At 41.5% G+C, this 16,158-nt stretch overlaps 1 protein-coding gene across 2 annotated transcripts in view; it reads right to left on the reverse strand.

Moving 5' to 3' along the window:
- Positions 1-16,158, reverse strand: part of ELAVL4 (ELAV like RNA binding protein 4) — an 83,053-nt gene that overhangs the window by 66,548 nt on the left and 347 nt on the right. The window contains exon 1 of one of the 2 annotated variants that reach the window (XM_057401785.1): positions 15,994-16,121. The exons of the other annotated variant lie outside the window; for it this stretch is intronic. Within the exon in view, the coding sequence (XP_057257768.1) occupies positions 15,994-16,011 (18 nt within the window). The 5' untranslated portion in view covers positions 16,012-16,121. Of the gene's footprint in view, positions 1-15,993; positions 16,122-16,158 lie in introns of those variants that run through there. 2 annotated transcript variants of the gene reach the window in all.

The raw sequence follows: 16,158 nt of genomic DNA on the forward strand, positions 1-16,158 counted from the left end.
AAAGGATCCACTTTTCTATAGGACCCAAGTCTCCCGAGTTACCAACCTGTCCCCACCCCTACATGTCTGCAAGCTATTCAAGTATTTTTTTCCCCTCTATTTAAGGTCAAATACCTCAAGGAATACTTCCATTACTATTAAAAATATATATATACACACATTCACTCAACACTGTAAAGCAACACCCAGAGGCCTGAATGAGATTGGGATCTTTGTGTTAGGTGCTGTACAAACACATTTGAAAAGTCATCTCATGCCGAAGGATTTACAAACAACATTTACAAGACTGAGGCCCAAAACAGAGGTGTCATAAAGAACACCACACAAAGAGCACCACAAAATGCCTTTTCCCAGCTGGGATGAACTGCTGGAGAACTGAGGCATCTCCTGCAACTACCTGTGCTAAGGCAGAACCCCAAAGGTTATTTACTGAGATTAAACAACATATACATCATATGGACAAAGGCTTCTTCAGATCTATCATCTATAAAGTATCATCACCTACTTTTTTCATTTCCAGCAATCCTTACTGAGTAAGTATATGCATAGTAGTGATTTCCTTTGTTGGCCTTAAACTAATAGTAAAGTGATGCAGTAATGACTTAACCTTCTTGAATATGTATTGAGTTTCAAATCATTCCTTTTTATATGAGGAGAAAGGTTATTTGCATTGATTTCTGTTTGCATGAAATAAGCTTATTTTCTCATTCACCATATGCCTTGAACACTAATTAAAAGTGTCACTTTCTTCTAATGTAAAAACGAAATCATTCAGAAAATAAGTATTCCTAGCTTTTTAGTTTTTGTGATACCTTTTTAAGGACTTTTTATTTCCAGGTAACCTTAGTGTTTTCATTACCACACACTCCTCTGACTTAAAGAGAAGTGTTTGATAAATACACTTTTTTTTTCTTTAAATAGAAAAGAAAAAAATAAATTTAGAAGTGCATCTTTAAGGACCCACACTCCTCTTACCCTGAGGCAAATCCATCCAATCAATATGAAACCATTCACATGCCACCATCTGCCAAGCTGTAGAGCAATGTGGCTGGAACAGACCTCTTATAAAGCAGCAGTGGTCTCATTTTTCCGTCTATTAGGGAAGCACCAGAGCTCTCATGTGCAAGGACACAAAACTCCAGCTCAGACCTTCTCACACCAGTTCCTCTGTGCACTGCTGCAGAACTCCTCTAATTTTTGCTGCCTGAGTTTCCACGCTAAACACCAAAGCAAGAGGGAGGAGAAAATGGTCAGTAACAGCCCTATTTCACTGCAGTACGAAATAAAGAACTCTGTTTAATTCTATTCTAATATGATTAGAGCAAACCATTTAAATGCTGCTGCCTGCAAACTACAACCTGGCATTTTCCATCAGCACATTTTCCACTCTTCCAGAGGACTAAACATTCGTGCCTAGAACTGCGTTATTCTTTTCCAAGACATTCCTATCGTGAAGTTAATATTTAATTCTGATCGAAGAGTATTTTGTTGTTTGACAGACAGGAGGGTGCAGGTGGATGAGGAACAAAGGAGACACACGCCAGAGTACAAGATGGATTTGAACTACAAAATGATTTAATAGAAGACAATGGGCTGGGAAAGGACATTACACAAGGCAAGCACTAGGGTTTGCCCTATGCAGTAATTCAAGAACGTCTGCGGAAGCAGTCTCCAGTTCAAGATATCACATCAACATTACCCTTAACAACACTGAGCTCACGAATAGCCTTTCCATCAGCAGATCTTTTAATAACTATAAATACCCTCCACCGCCTATACCCCTGGCAAATTCACTGTGTGACTAAGAAAGAGCAACAGAAGAAAAAGGGAACATGAAAGGGTGAGAAAAAGGGAACATACAGGTTTGCAAACCCCTCACAAAAGTACACAGAGGAGAAATGAACCATTTTAAAACCAACCACGAAATGACAATGGAACATGAAAAGCTTAACATTTAATTTGGTGATGTTGAAAATCACAAACTTGGATGGAAACACCAGGACCAACCTGTTCATGGCACATAACCCAAAGTCAGGCTTCAAGAAAGAAAACAGGAACAAAACAATAAACAGTCCAAGTTAGTCAGACTGCCATTCTCTGTATGTGTGTGCAGGAGACGGGATGCACTGGGGGCACGGAGGGAAAAACAATGGTTAAATAGGTTATTTACCTTACAGTAAGTTTTTTCCTACTGTTATTTGAACAGATTACAATCAAGTGTATAAATAAATAAAACCAGTTTGTTTAGCTACTGAATAGCTTAAAACCCAGCAAAATAAAACACCCTGACAACTGCCCTGTGGAAATCAAGCAGGAGCAGATGATCGAGACTGTAACATTGCATGACACTGAAAATGTTCTTCAGGCAACTGCTCTTTAAGGTTAGTGAATTCCTGTATTTGAGAGAGAATCAGATTTTTAAGGTTTCACTACAAAATACGTAACAGTCATGACAGCCTTACACTACCCGCAAAAGGGCTGAAATACCATACAATTTTTTAGGAAATGGTAGGTGAAAAAGATAACTGACATGGCTTAGAGCTTTTATTAGTTTCTTTTATTTGATGATCCTCTTGGGAACACAGGAACCTGTTCCTGCCTCCTCTTCTGTCCCTGCTGTGGACCCCACTGACAAGCTGTACAAGCTCTGCTGCTGATGCTATGTACTATCTGGTGTACTGAGATTCCTCCTGATGCTGGGGAGATTAAATATGCCACAGATATACCTGGAAAAATTATCACCTTTTTGATCTGTGCCCAGAAAGAAAAGAGTTACAAAATCCAGCAAGAGTAGTTACGAGACCCAGCTCCTTAGAGATGTCTGGAATGAAAAGACACTGAGATGCAAAACCAGGCAAAAAAAAATCCTCCCATATACTTACAACTAAATGAGGAATTTAGATACGAAGCTTAGGCAAGTAGTCACAGTTCCCACAGAAATCACACTTCAGCTGCTTTTGCACAAATATGCTATTTAATGTTGCTTGCCCACTTTCTTTTTCATGCCTTATGAGATGTGTAATTTGGATGCTGCGTAGCTGCTAGAAGTATCACACACCAATTTTCTGAAGATGTGTGTATTTGCAAATCCCACTGTGGATACTTATGTTTGAACACTGGGAGACTGGAACAAAACTCTCCAGGGCACACCAGAGCACAGAGGTAACAAAATGAATACATGTAAATAGCTCTGATGACAAGAGAAATTCTTAGTGACAGGAACCACATCTTCATCTTCAAACCTGAAAGCTGGGCGTCCACACTGTTTCAGGCATGCGCATACGTGAATAACCACAGTAAAGGTGTACACTATGAATGTCAGGGTACAGGACAACAAGGGAGATGGTCCAGCATCTACAATGCAAGAAGGGTTCGGAGAAGATGATTCAGCACCTTCCCAGCACATCTGAAGGCCAGCAATATCCTTGGGACCTTGGCTCCATGCTCCTCTCCTGGCTTCTAACCGATGCTTTGCAAAACAGCATCCACTCGGTCACAGAGCACATCCTGTCTGTCCAATTTTCAGTACATTTTAAAGAACCCACAGTCAGTGCTGCGAGACTGAAAGCAAAAGGCAGCATTTATCCTAGGGTAAACACGTAATACAATAGTAAGATATAGCAGCAATTTTTTTCCCCCTTTCCCATTTGTTTTACTTTTGGCTCAGGAATATACATTTCGATGCTTTCAATCCCCTAATTTTCTTCCCTTTAAATTTAGAGATAGCGTAACTTGTATTCAACAGACATCCTAAATCCTACAGCTTGTTTTCCTATCACCGCAAGCAGGATTCAACTCTACCTATAGAGAGGGTTAAAACATTTCTACATCACTGTCAGTTTTGTATAATGCAGTTAGCAAAGTTTCAACTGAGCACAAATGAAGACGTTTTCAAAGATTTATGACTGCATTTTTAAAATGTATTTACTTGTAAATAATGAAAGGACCTAGACACTGACGAACTCTAGACTTACGAGGGAGATTTACATGAGTTCAGCCATTTTTAATGTGCCTATGTATGAGCACAAAAACCCGCATAAAAAATATGAGCAGGGTCTTTCAACCAGCACTGCCTAATTTTAGAACAGTTGATGGATTTGCTTTAAACCAATCTGTAATACAGCGTGTTATACACCTTGCATTCAGGCCAAATAATATCAATAACAAGAATAAAGATAAAAACCTGAAAGGGGGATTAATGTGCTGATGTTTCCAAGCTTTGAGACAGCGATCAGAAAAAGATCTGGGGAAGAATGTGAGGTGGCTGGATCAGAAAAGAGGTACAGGAGGAATAAAAGGAGACCTACGAGCAGCATGCAGAAGGGTTATGTCTCCTACAACACACAATTACACAGAAAGGATGCAGAACCAGGGATGATACAAAAGAGAATAAAGACAATAAAAAGCGTCAAGAGCTATTAATTGTCCCAATTAACTCTCGTTAGAACAGCTGGCACTTACATACAGTATTTCAGTAACACTAGACAGAACATAAGCATTACAATTTCATAAACAAACAAACCCAAAACTCACAATGACATCTGGGCCAAGCCTATCATGCAACCTATCCCCAAGCCCAGGATGCTTCAAAAGAGAAAAGAAAGTTTAAAATGGCTTATCTAAACAAATCAAGCTTGCCTCACACTCCAAAGTTTACACCTGTATTTGCAAGTGTAAGGACTGGTGAGAAGCTTCCTGTGTACATCTGTTTCATTTTACTCCTTAAGAAATAAGGGTTAAATAAGCTACCCCAATAAGATACCCCAAAACTCATTGGTAAACAGCTCCCTCATGAATATGACTCATGCAGCTCTTTAGTGTATAATTTAAACTACAGAGGCGACAATCTTGCAACAGCAAGGAGAACAAAGACAACAAAATACAAAGAAGGTAAAAGGTAGAACAAACAGAGCAGATGCAATATTTAAGAGAGGGTCAGTGCTAGCTCTGAACCCTCCATACTGACACAGAAGTAGGAAGGGGCTATAGAAAGGCAAATAATAAAGAAATTATCCATGGCTCTTCTTCTTGCTCTCTACAGTGTCTTGGATCTGGATGATGCTGGTCAGAAAGCCCTAACTTCTTCCTAACTAAATTCTCACAGATTTCCATATGTGTTTATGGTTTTCATTAAACTCTTTCCAAAGTGCCCGACACACCTTAGCTGATGACTTTTAGCTTCCTTTAAAGTAGGGCAGATGAAGAACAATGGGTACATTTAGCACTTTTTTTAAATGAAACTCAAATTATGTTAGTAGCTACAAAAATTGTCTGAAAGCTAAACTTCCTGTTCAGTACTGGAACCAACGTCTGGTGCTTGGGTTTCAAGGGATCTGTGCAGCTGAGCTGGAGAAGCTGGCAGGTTAGCAACCAAGAGTGAGATTACTTCTACTCTGAACTGCCTGTCCCACCGTTGCAGGGAACGTATTTTCTTCAGTACTACAGGCTGACTTTTAACTCAAAAGGCAGGTAAAAGAGGAGTGAAGCAGTAGCAGGATGCTTATGCTTTTTCCACTCTGTGGACAATAACTGTATGCGACAGGACAAGCTCTATAGCATGGATGAATTTACTACAACTAAGGTCACACGTGCTGCAGAGGCAGTCTCTCCAACCCTGCTTGTACAGGCAGTGAGGGGAAATGGTCACTTCCAAGGCACAATTCATCTGTCCTGCTCTAGAAATCTCCTTCACAGCAAGGAAAATAACGCTCTTAATTCCACTGGCTATGCATAAAGCAGCTCTCCAGTGACCAAGATGGAGTCTAGCTCAGGTAGGAAGTCCATCTTTGGCCAGACCAATCCCACCATGGTGACCAAGGTAGATGGTATCCAGCTGATGCTCACCTAGATGCAAGTTCACCTGAACTTCTGCACCCTGGGGGCTCTCACCACCACAATGTGATCTTAAGCTGTTCATAAGTACAAGTAGCAATTCAAGGAAGGTGAGCTACAGACAGTCCAGGGAATCGGATCACAGACTGAGACACAATGCCAATGGTGAATGCATGGGATACGACTACACAAAGCAGATCTTGCAGGACTGCGTTGGTCTGTACACAGGAAAAGCCCAATAACATGGAAACCACATATGCATCTTATCAAAACAAAAACCCCATCAAGGTTTATTTCATGAACTCAAGGCTAGATGTTCTCTCTTTGGTTACAAAAGCTTTGATTCCGGACCACAACTCCAAGCAGCAGAAGCCTCAAGGGGGGGGTGGAAATAAGGGTTCCAATATATCCAATTTATGACTGTTGGGAAAAGCAACAATCACATCAAAACAGCTACTCTGAAACCTATCCAGCTACAGGCCACCACCCTGCCATTTAAGAATATTTCACTCAATGCCTGAACACATTTATATTCTTCCAGGCAGTTTTCCTGATGTTTTATAAGGATTCCCCAATGCAACAACAAACAATCTTTCTTTTAATAGTATCACTGGATGCACTGTAACCTGCATCTAGAGACACTCTGCTCTGCTCAGATAAAACTTAATTGTTCTTCTGACATCGAACAATGAAGGAACTTTAAACTCACCTAATAAACCAAACAGGCCTCTATTTTTAACATTTTCCATAGCCCCCCAATGCCTACAAGAGCCTGTAACAAGTAAAAAAGAGTTTCAAGAGAGCATGGGTAACCAACATACATCTAGTGAGCAAAGAACACACTGACCTCTTTAAATGGTGTCAAATGAAAGATTAGATGTTGTGCTGCTGGGATAGAGGTCCTGCTGCTGTGAAAAACCAGAGATCAGTGATGCTGCAGATCACGTTACATAGAAAATTTCAACTGCGGGCGACAACCGGCAGAAATCCCTACAACGTGCCTGTATAGTCTCTCTCCCTGTATTACTTCCTTCAGTTTCTATTTCCTGGATGATCTTTTGCTTTCTGCCAAAAAGATCAGATATTACAGGTGCACATCACAAAATGATGTGGCTTGGTAGTGTAAATTTCAGCTCCTGACCTTTTAGGTTAATGGCACTATTCAAATTTAAGACACAATTAAAGTATCGACTGATTACTCCCAGCGACCTCACTGGTAACTGGAAGATGGTCAACACTGTGAATGAGACCAATTATTTAGGTGCTATCATCCGTTCAGGAAACCACCCTCTTCAGCTGCTTTGGAGACTATCCCAGGCTGGTGCATGATGACATGGCTTTATCTATTCCTGCCTTTGTCACTTCTCAGCTGCCATATGCTAGGGCACGAAGACTTTGATGCTTAGGAAACACCTACTAGCACAGAATGCTCCTCAGCAACCCAGATTGCTTTACACACACCAAACGTTTTCTTTTGCTCTTTCCACTGGCATCAGTCAAGATTTAGTAAGTTCAAGACTCCAGCCTTCACACACATGGCCTGTGCCCACGACACACACAGACTCCGAAAGCCTTCACGATAAAGACTGCAACTCTGCACATGCTGCTGACAGATGCAAAACTTCCTTGAGTAATAACTCCCTGAATCTCATCACTTGCTTTCCATGTGGAAAGCAGGGCCAACCTTTCCTTCTGTATCCTAAGATCCTCACAGTAATTTATTACAAAATTCTGTTAAAACTAGACACTATTGCAGTTTCAAAAGCTTTTTAAGTAATGAAGGAAGGAAATGGCCACGTCACAGATAGTCATACCAACTATCCAAACCAAAACCAATACTGAAAGTGCTTGTGGAGGAAAAAACACCATATAGGCATACACAGTAACCTTGCTGTAAGTGCTTCAACCAGATGCAGATGAGGCCCTCAGTGATATGGTTTAGTGGTGGTCTTGGCAGTCCTGGGACGACGGTTGGACTTGATGATCTTAAAGGTCTTTTCCAACCTAGTTGATTCTGTGACAGAAACTGTGAAGGTTTTTTCTGGTTTCTCAAATAGCTGAAAAAAGTAAAGCCTTCATTAAGCTTGATTGCAGTGTTTTAAAAATTATTTCTACACAAGAGACTCCTTGTAAGGTTCAGATTAAGATGGGCAGGCCAGATGCTCTGCTGTACCCAATTTGCTCATCAGCACTTTCCTATCCTGTCCAGAAGCTCATCATAACCATTCTGTTAAAGCGGGACTGCTGAGCATCACAGCTGACAGGTTAACAGGCAGGAGAAAAAAGCACATCAGCTGATGACAGTCCCATGCCACAAGAGGATCCCAAATGCATCATTGAACACTACATAAGCAACATAACCTGGCACAATTTCAAACAGGTTTTCAGTAGAATCATCCGCAGAGAGCAGCATCAGATTCAGGGAGTCAAGCAAGGAGGAAGACTTGGGGCCATGCCACTGTCACATGTGCTCCTGGGTGTTCAGTGCCCTGCTCAGTCCCACGTGCAGCTTCCATCCCTGGTCCAGGTCCTCTATTTCAGCCTAGGGCTGGGGCAGAGAGGGTAAAACCCCCAGCTTCTCACTTTGGAAGAAGACCACTTTACCTATAAGAAAGTGGACAAAGCAGCAGGCAATAGGCTGCATAACTCCAATATAATCTCTAGCAATACACCTCTCAAGTACAAAGTTGGCATTTTTGAGTCAAACATTTGTAGGGTAAGACTGATTAGACGCACTGATATTGTACACACATTCAAAGAGTGTGTGTCCATACTACATGCAGTATCCTAGTATTACAGATGATTTCTTTTAACTTTATGGTTGCATAAAGGCTAGTTAGTTTTGGGTGTTAATAACCCTGACTCAGAACTTTGCCCAGCAGTGAACTCTAATTAACTATACCATCTGTGTAAAGGGAAGAATCTACACTGTCACAGCACATGGAGCCTGGGGTTGAACTTACTATCTCTCTCAATGTACCAGAAGAGGACAAGAAGAAGAGATGTCTGGCATCAATTTCTTTCCTTTCTGCTGCCAAAGGAAGGTATCTGGGCTGGAAAGCAAGTTTCTAACCCCTCCAGTCACCCTGCCAGCTGTGGCAAACATGGAATGGCAGCTTCTTTTCCTCCTAGGGTCTCACTGACAAAGAGGGAAATTCAGCTGTCCTGCTACTGTTAAGGCATCACAGGACTCTGACTTACTGGGAAGAAGAAAGGTTTCACAAATCATGTGCAAGCATAGAACCTCACATTACTCACAGCCAGTATAAATTACTTGATGGACTGGAAAGTGCCCAGCATGACATGGAATTGCATTGCAAATATACTGTATTTGTTGGTTTTGATCTTCTGGCTCCTTCCTCTGTATCACACATCTGACAAGACAAGCTACTATATACTGCCTGGTGGACATTCTGCAGGTTCTTTCTACCTCCTACACATAGGTCCTGCTAGGGACTCTTATCCCTTCCACTGACTACTGCACGAGCAACCTACACAGCACATGCATGCAGGTCAGAGGGACCGCAACACAATAAGGATACATCCCAGCACAGAGTGACTCATGCAGTCATGTTCAAGACATATCTCTGCAAGTTCAGATGTTCAGGTTTAGTCCTCTTTTTCTAGGCGCTGAATTCTTCTAGAATCTGCTTTCCTGGTCAAATACCACACTGCCTCCTAAGAATTAAAAGAAGCAAAACAAGCTACCCAAACCAATCTGCTCAATATGCTACTAGCCTCAGGAAATAACATTCCCCCCCCCCTACCAATCTCTTTTCACCTGTGATTCAATAACCACTTCCATCTATCTGTGCCACCATGTCAAAGTACACATGCAAAGAGCAGTGCCAGCGCTGCCACAAGCTCTGCTTTCCATGAGAGCCTGAGATGAGCTCCAGTGAGCCAAGTACAAACCATACTCTGGAGCAGTGAGTGAGAGCTAACTCACAAGGAGAGGGATTTGAATTACTCTTCCAAGACGTAATTAAAGTTGATGTTTTCCTTAAAGCCGTTAAATTCAGCAGTGAGTACATTAACAGAAAGGCTAGCATTGCAAACACCAACAGAAAACAGGCATCTCGATTCAACCAAGAAAGTAAATTGCCTGGATTATGAGATGCTACCTAGGATGTCAATAAGTGTATACAAAGTGCTTTATGTCTTCTCATCGCAGCATGGGAGAAAATCTCCCACATATCAAAGCTGCTAGCGGGAGCCTTGCGCCGTGGAAACAATGCTTTCTCTGAGGTTTCAGTGTTCAGTTTTGCTGCTGTGCAATTCCCTTCTATCTAAGGGATGAGCTCAAATTAAGGCTTTTCTTGGATGCTTGATTTTGCAAAGCTTGTAGTAGTTTAGCATCTCTGAAACTTCCACCTTTCTGTCACACATTCATGACATGCCAGTGGGTTACAAAGCTATTAAGCAGGGAATACACGACCAACAGACAAGCAGGATAGGATAACGACTGTTATTAGAACACCAAGAACACCACCAAACAAAAGCTATTCAAAAAACACTGCTACTTGAATGAGGAACAACAATTAAGAACTGTTGGCAAGTGACAGACTTGGAAACAGGAGTCTGAGTACCAGACTGGCTTTGTATCATATCAGCTTTATATCAAAACTTCAGTAAATGAAACTTGCTAATCTCAGCTCTAGAAACAGCAATAGCCTCTCTAGCGAAGCTACGGGTGCTTAATACAGCTCTATAGCACAACTGGAACAACCCTCTTTGCACATCCACACCCCTAAGCTGTGTAGCCCACAGGAAACCACACAAGGCCAACCACCAGATAACTCACCAGATCCAGTTTTCTTTGCCCCATGGGCACCAAGCCTTCTCTTTTGACCCAGAAAGTTCCTCCAATAGAATTACTTCTATTAAGCAATAACCATTTTTGTACACCTTAAAGAATGTGGGGTTCTGCATAATCAATGAGCAACAGCTCAGCCAAAGGTCACACGGGTTACTACAGCTAAAGAAACAGGCAAGGATATCAAAATGCATGAACTGGTGCGTAAAGCACTAAAACAAACTGAAATTATGTATTCACAAAAGAAAGCAAACACAAAAGGATATACAGTGAACAGGCTTGCTGGGAAGGTCAGGAAACCCACTGTCTACATATTGCCCATAAGAAAACATCAGCACGTAGGTATTTATTTTATAGCAAGCCAGCGTGCCTGAGATACAAAAAGACCTAAAAAACATGGGCAAACTTGAACAGCAGCAAGATGCAAAGATTCTTCAGCCATACATAGCACGGAAGTATGGAGGACAATGGTTCAAATAAAGTCAGCTGTGTTGGAAATAGTGCATGAAATCCCAGAAGTGACAAAACTACTAGTCAGTGAAGAAGATGAAAGGAGCCAAGTGGAAGAAATCAATCAAGAAGAAAAAGCAAGGTTTTTTTTCTATAAAGGCAGGCAAGGGGCCAGACAACACAAGATGGACACACATGCAAAAAGAAAAGACACAGAAAAGTGTGGCTTTATCACTTGCTGTACTTCAAGTTAAATTTGGTAACAAACTAAGAAGCAGGGGACAGATTCGCTCCAAACTAAGGCATGATGGCAAGCAGTGAGGGGTGCAAACAATTTTTCTTGCCCTGAAAAGAAAAACACCTTCTAATGCAAATGGATGAGCTGATTAACAAAGCTTGCAGAGACTGTTGTGAAAGCCGGGTGAATGGAGAGAACCCGAGGGAGACACTAAGAGCATGTAAACCAAATCAGGGAGCAGCTGACTGCATTCAGGAGGAAGAGGCTATAGGAGCACTTAGAAACACGAAAACAAGAGTATAACCTAGGCTGTATGAAGCACTAGTAAACACACTGAAGTGGATGGTAACAGGAGGCATCTGTTCAATGTATTCTTAAACTGGAGAAGTAGCAGCAGCTTTACAAATAATACCATTTATTATTACTACTTTTTAGAATCGGGGGGGGGGGGGGAAGCACCAGAACACTTAGTGAACTCATACAAAACCCATGTAGAAACACTGCTTCAGCGCTAAAACCCAACTGTTGGAAGGTGGGAAAAATCCTTAATTTATGGAAATCCCAAACCCAATCTTCCATGCATTAACTTTAAGTCATTATGGAAAAAAGGCTGCATATTTTCTCTATTGTGAGGATACAGAAATGCATTACTTTAAAAAAAAGTTTGCTATGTCAATGAAATTGCAGATGCTTCTGTGCACTTCAGGGACTTCAAACATTGCATCAATTATCTGAATAAGTAATGAAAAGACATTGTGAATAAAATGGTTCACCAAGCCTGGTTCACAAGTCAATTGCTTTTTGAATTCAGTAATACACTGTTACACCTGACATGTTATTCCTTTTCGTGTGAGGTTAAGAGTTTTCCATGCTTCTATACTATACTAACTGCAGTTTGGGGAGAAAATCAAACTGACAAAATAGAGAAGGCTGCAAGAAGTACAACATACATTTAGATGCTCCACTATGAGCCTCTTTCCACACCAAAAAACACACTGAAAACAGAACTCTGAACTCCAAGCAAAGGGGGAAACATGAAAATCTCACCAGCAGCTCAGGCTACTGATAAGCAATTTAATGCTTTAAATGACAAACTGGACTGGGTCACAGTAGAACATGAAATGCCTTTTTGTTGAGCTCTTGTTTCCAAAGACTTTCTCTTACTGGCACCTGGAAACAGAGCAAGCATAAGGCTGATTATCATTCCCATAACCCCCAAGGAAAACTATCATGCAAGATGTTTGAGTAAGAGCAATGCTGTTTGAAGGCAGCATTCATGAACAGAACAAAGGCTAAACAAAAGGCTAAACAAGTACATCATAATTAACAACTACAACCAAACTTTTAATTAAGATATGTACGAAGAAATCAAGGAGAGCTAATTAAAACCCACCAGCGTATATACTTCCTTAGAAAAATCTGAATTGCTACTGTGAAGTAAACAGGCTAATTGGAAGTGACCACAATTATTCTGTCACTGTTACTGAGTTTAGTCATGATTTTTTAGCTTGCTCTTTAATCCTACATCTTGTCTGCACCCCTTTGCTGTTCAAACACAGGATCCTCCCACCCAAATTCCTCAAAAACTGAGAAAAAGTGAAGAAAATACCAGAGAGATTTAACTTTCTATGACAGGCATATTCTGTCAACAGTTTTGAGACACTCTTTTCTGCTCAGGACAGTACTATTCTTAACAGGGCCAGGATTATAATTATTGTACATTCCCTCCATTCATTCTCAACATATCCACAGCTACCACAAATGGATCCTGATACACTGCTACATCAATAATGCTATACTCTACATGTCTTTCTTTTATCCAGGCAGCTAGACCAGTATAAAAATGTGATGCTATTTCACACAGATTTTGCTGTTAGGTATGAACTTCCCTTAAGGCCAAAACGCAGTTACAGATAATGGGAATCTAACTGGTAATATTAAAGGTTTTACTTCTTTCCTCTTATACACTACCTTTCCATGAAAATACATCCATTCTCATTGCTTTTGCCATTCTTCAAGGCTATTACCAGCCTGGTTTGAACAGTAACAGTTAGTTAACGCTGACAGAAACAAGCAAAGAAAAATGCTGACACAACCCAGAGTTATTTAAGAACTTATTTGCTCCACATCTATTTCTAGAAAATTAATAAAAGAGTTGCTGACTCCCAGCTGTAAGAACCCCAGGTATACCCAGGCTAAATAAAAATGGGTAGAAAGGAATTCCTACCCACAATCCCAGAAAATGAACAGCAAAATGATTTACAATTAACAACTCCTGCCTCTCCCCAACACAGTGTTGGCATGAAACCCAACATCCTCTTGAGATACAAGTCAACTTGTTTCTGCTTAGCAAAACCTTAGCAGGAAACATCTTTCAGGAAGTTACTTCTGCAGCTATGTGGAACCAAAACTCTACTTTTTAAATGTGCTCTCACATTTAATACACATTGACAGGCTTTAAGAAGAATTCTCTTCTGTTATATCACTACACATTAGCCCATGGTAACCCTTTAACCACCCAGGGAGAGTTCGCTGCCCGCAGCAATGTTTTTTCCATGCCCATTTTCAACGTTAGAGGCTGTATGGCCACCACTGGATTGCTGTCCTGACAAAGCTTTCAGAGCATTATGGCTGCAGGGTGTCACCTTTTTTCCCTCCACATAAACCAGGATATCCTGAATCCATGAAGCAGTCTTAACTAATGCCACAGCAAACACCTACTGCTTAGAAGTCATTAAAACTTCTAAATTTGAGGCATTTCTTTGTACTGAGACAAAAATGTAAGTTCTTCCTGTGGACGGCTAAGTCAAGTCACTGGTGTATCAAATCCCCTTCAAAACTCAATTAAAAGCATGCATATCTGTTCTATGTATCTCACTAGCAATACTGAGCTGCAATGATGCAGGAATCTCCATTTCCTCAGACCATTCCCAAGTTTCCCTACAGCCAAAGCTGGTCAAGCACTTACTCCCTAGCCTACATTTTTCTATTCAACAGATGAAGTAAAAGGCTTCTTTCTGTGCAAAGGCTTCTTCCTCTGTATAGCAGTAAGCCTCAAACTTTAACTGATTATTTTTTTTAGGTGTCATTTAAATTATTTTGGTATGATTTATCTTCCCTTACTTTTTCCTAAAACATCTCCGACTATTAACAACGAAGTAAATGCAGTAATACTCTAACATCCTCAAACATTACCCGATTTAAAAACCTAATTTACTTTTGACCATTTAGGCCTCCTTACTATTTTATATGTCACTCGGTGTGGATAGTAAAATTAGACTATCAATTTCATTCCTGCTTATGTTGCAGGTTCTGCTTCTCACAACCACTAGAACAGGGCGCTTGTTTAAGGCTTCCAGTATCATTCTGGAGCTCTTAAACTAAAAAAAAAAAAAAAAAAGAAAAAAAAAAGAAAGAGGGACCTCCTTTATATTTATAAATATACATTTATACATATATAGAAAATCTCAACTGCCCTCTCTGGCCCTCTTTACAAGAAGCAGCCAAGTGTTGGCACAAAACAAACCCTCGAATGTACCTGTTAAATAGTATTATGTGACCTTCTATTAACACAGACGACAATAGAAGCTTTAAGCGGTGCTGAGGGTGCCATTGTGCACAACGACCTTCCGAAGAAGCCAGTGGGAGACCTGCTTAAGAACCGATAAACAAATGCAACAAGTAATGCAATATGAATTATCCTAGCCTTGCTTTGGCAACGTTTGGAGATGATTTATCATCAGAGGCAGCTCTACTTCCAAGTCTGCACAGCCAGTACAAGCCTACACCTCTTATCCAAGAGGGGCCATCACACTTAAGAAGCACTTGAAGAGAGTATTTAAAAAAATATATTCTTTTAACACACATTTTCATTCACAACACATATTTTAGCAATATATATTTTTAAGGCTACCTAGAATAAGAAGCAAACAGACATTTCAGCTACATCAAAGCTACCTTTTTAATATCTTGGAATGTTTAATACCATCAGTCCACTGCAGGAAAATAAATGCTATCGGCACCAAACCAGTGCTAACTTCCATAATAAATATTATGCAATTAAAACTATACTCTCATAGGTATATAATTAAAACCATCACAACTGCACTAACCACAGTAAACCAGACTGAGCCTCAAACTCTTCAACTCCACCATGTACACTCGTACTGCAGCGGACACCATCATCACCAGCACACCCACTACACCAGCCAGTTTAACCTTTCCTGCCTCCTTCGTACCCAGTTGATGCCACCAAGGCTCTAAACTCACCCGGCCACTAAGGGCAAAGGCAGCCCCCCCCCCCCCCCAATTCTGCCCGCACCCCAGAGCGGCGGCGGAGGCTACTGAAGCCGCAGCACGCCGGTGGCTGTTATTTTCCTTCCAAAAACCCTAGTCTAGGGACTACCATAATACGGGGTGGGATGGGGGGAGGATGGATGAGGGATAGAGGAAGCAAAAGGCTCCGGCTCCCCTTCTCCACAGCGATCCCGGAATATCCCGCTCTTCCCACCCGCTCCACCCACACTCCCTTTCCGCAGCTGCCGGTGCAGAGGGGATCCCGCTCTTCTGCGCACCCCTCCACGCCCGGTAGAACCGGAGAAGGAGACAGAGAAGGAGAAGAAGAAAGAAAGAAGAGAGGAGGAAGGTGTTTTCTCACCGCGGCTTGGACGCGCATCTTCCGCGGGGGTACCAAGCACAAGCCGCGCGGCCCGGCAGCGCGCGAAGGCAGCACGTGGCGGCGGCCGCCACGGGGTCTCCTGCGCAGCCGGGAGGGGCGCGGCGCAGCGCAGCGCAGCTCTACGGAGCGGCGTGAGGAGGAGCC

This window comes from Pezoporus wallicus, unplaced genomic scaffold, assembly GCF_028554395.1.
Source record: "Pezoporus wallicus isolate ANWC-B61680 ecotype Strahan unplaced genomic scaffold, APGP_CSIRO_Pwel_v1 contig_1035, whole genome shotgun sequence".
Taxonomy (NCBI): domain Eukaryota; kingdom Metazoa; phylum Chordata; class Aves; order Psittaciformes; family Psittacidae; genus Pezoporus; species Pezoporus wallicus.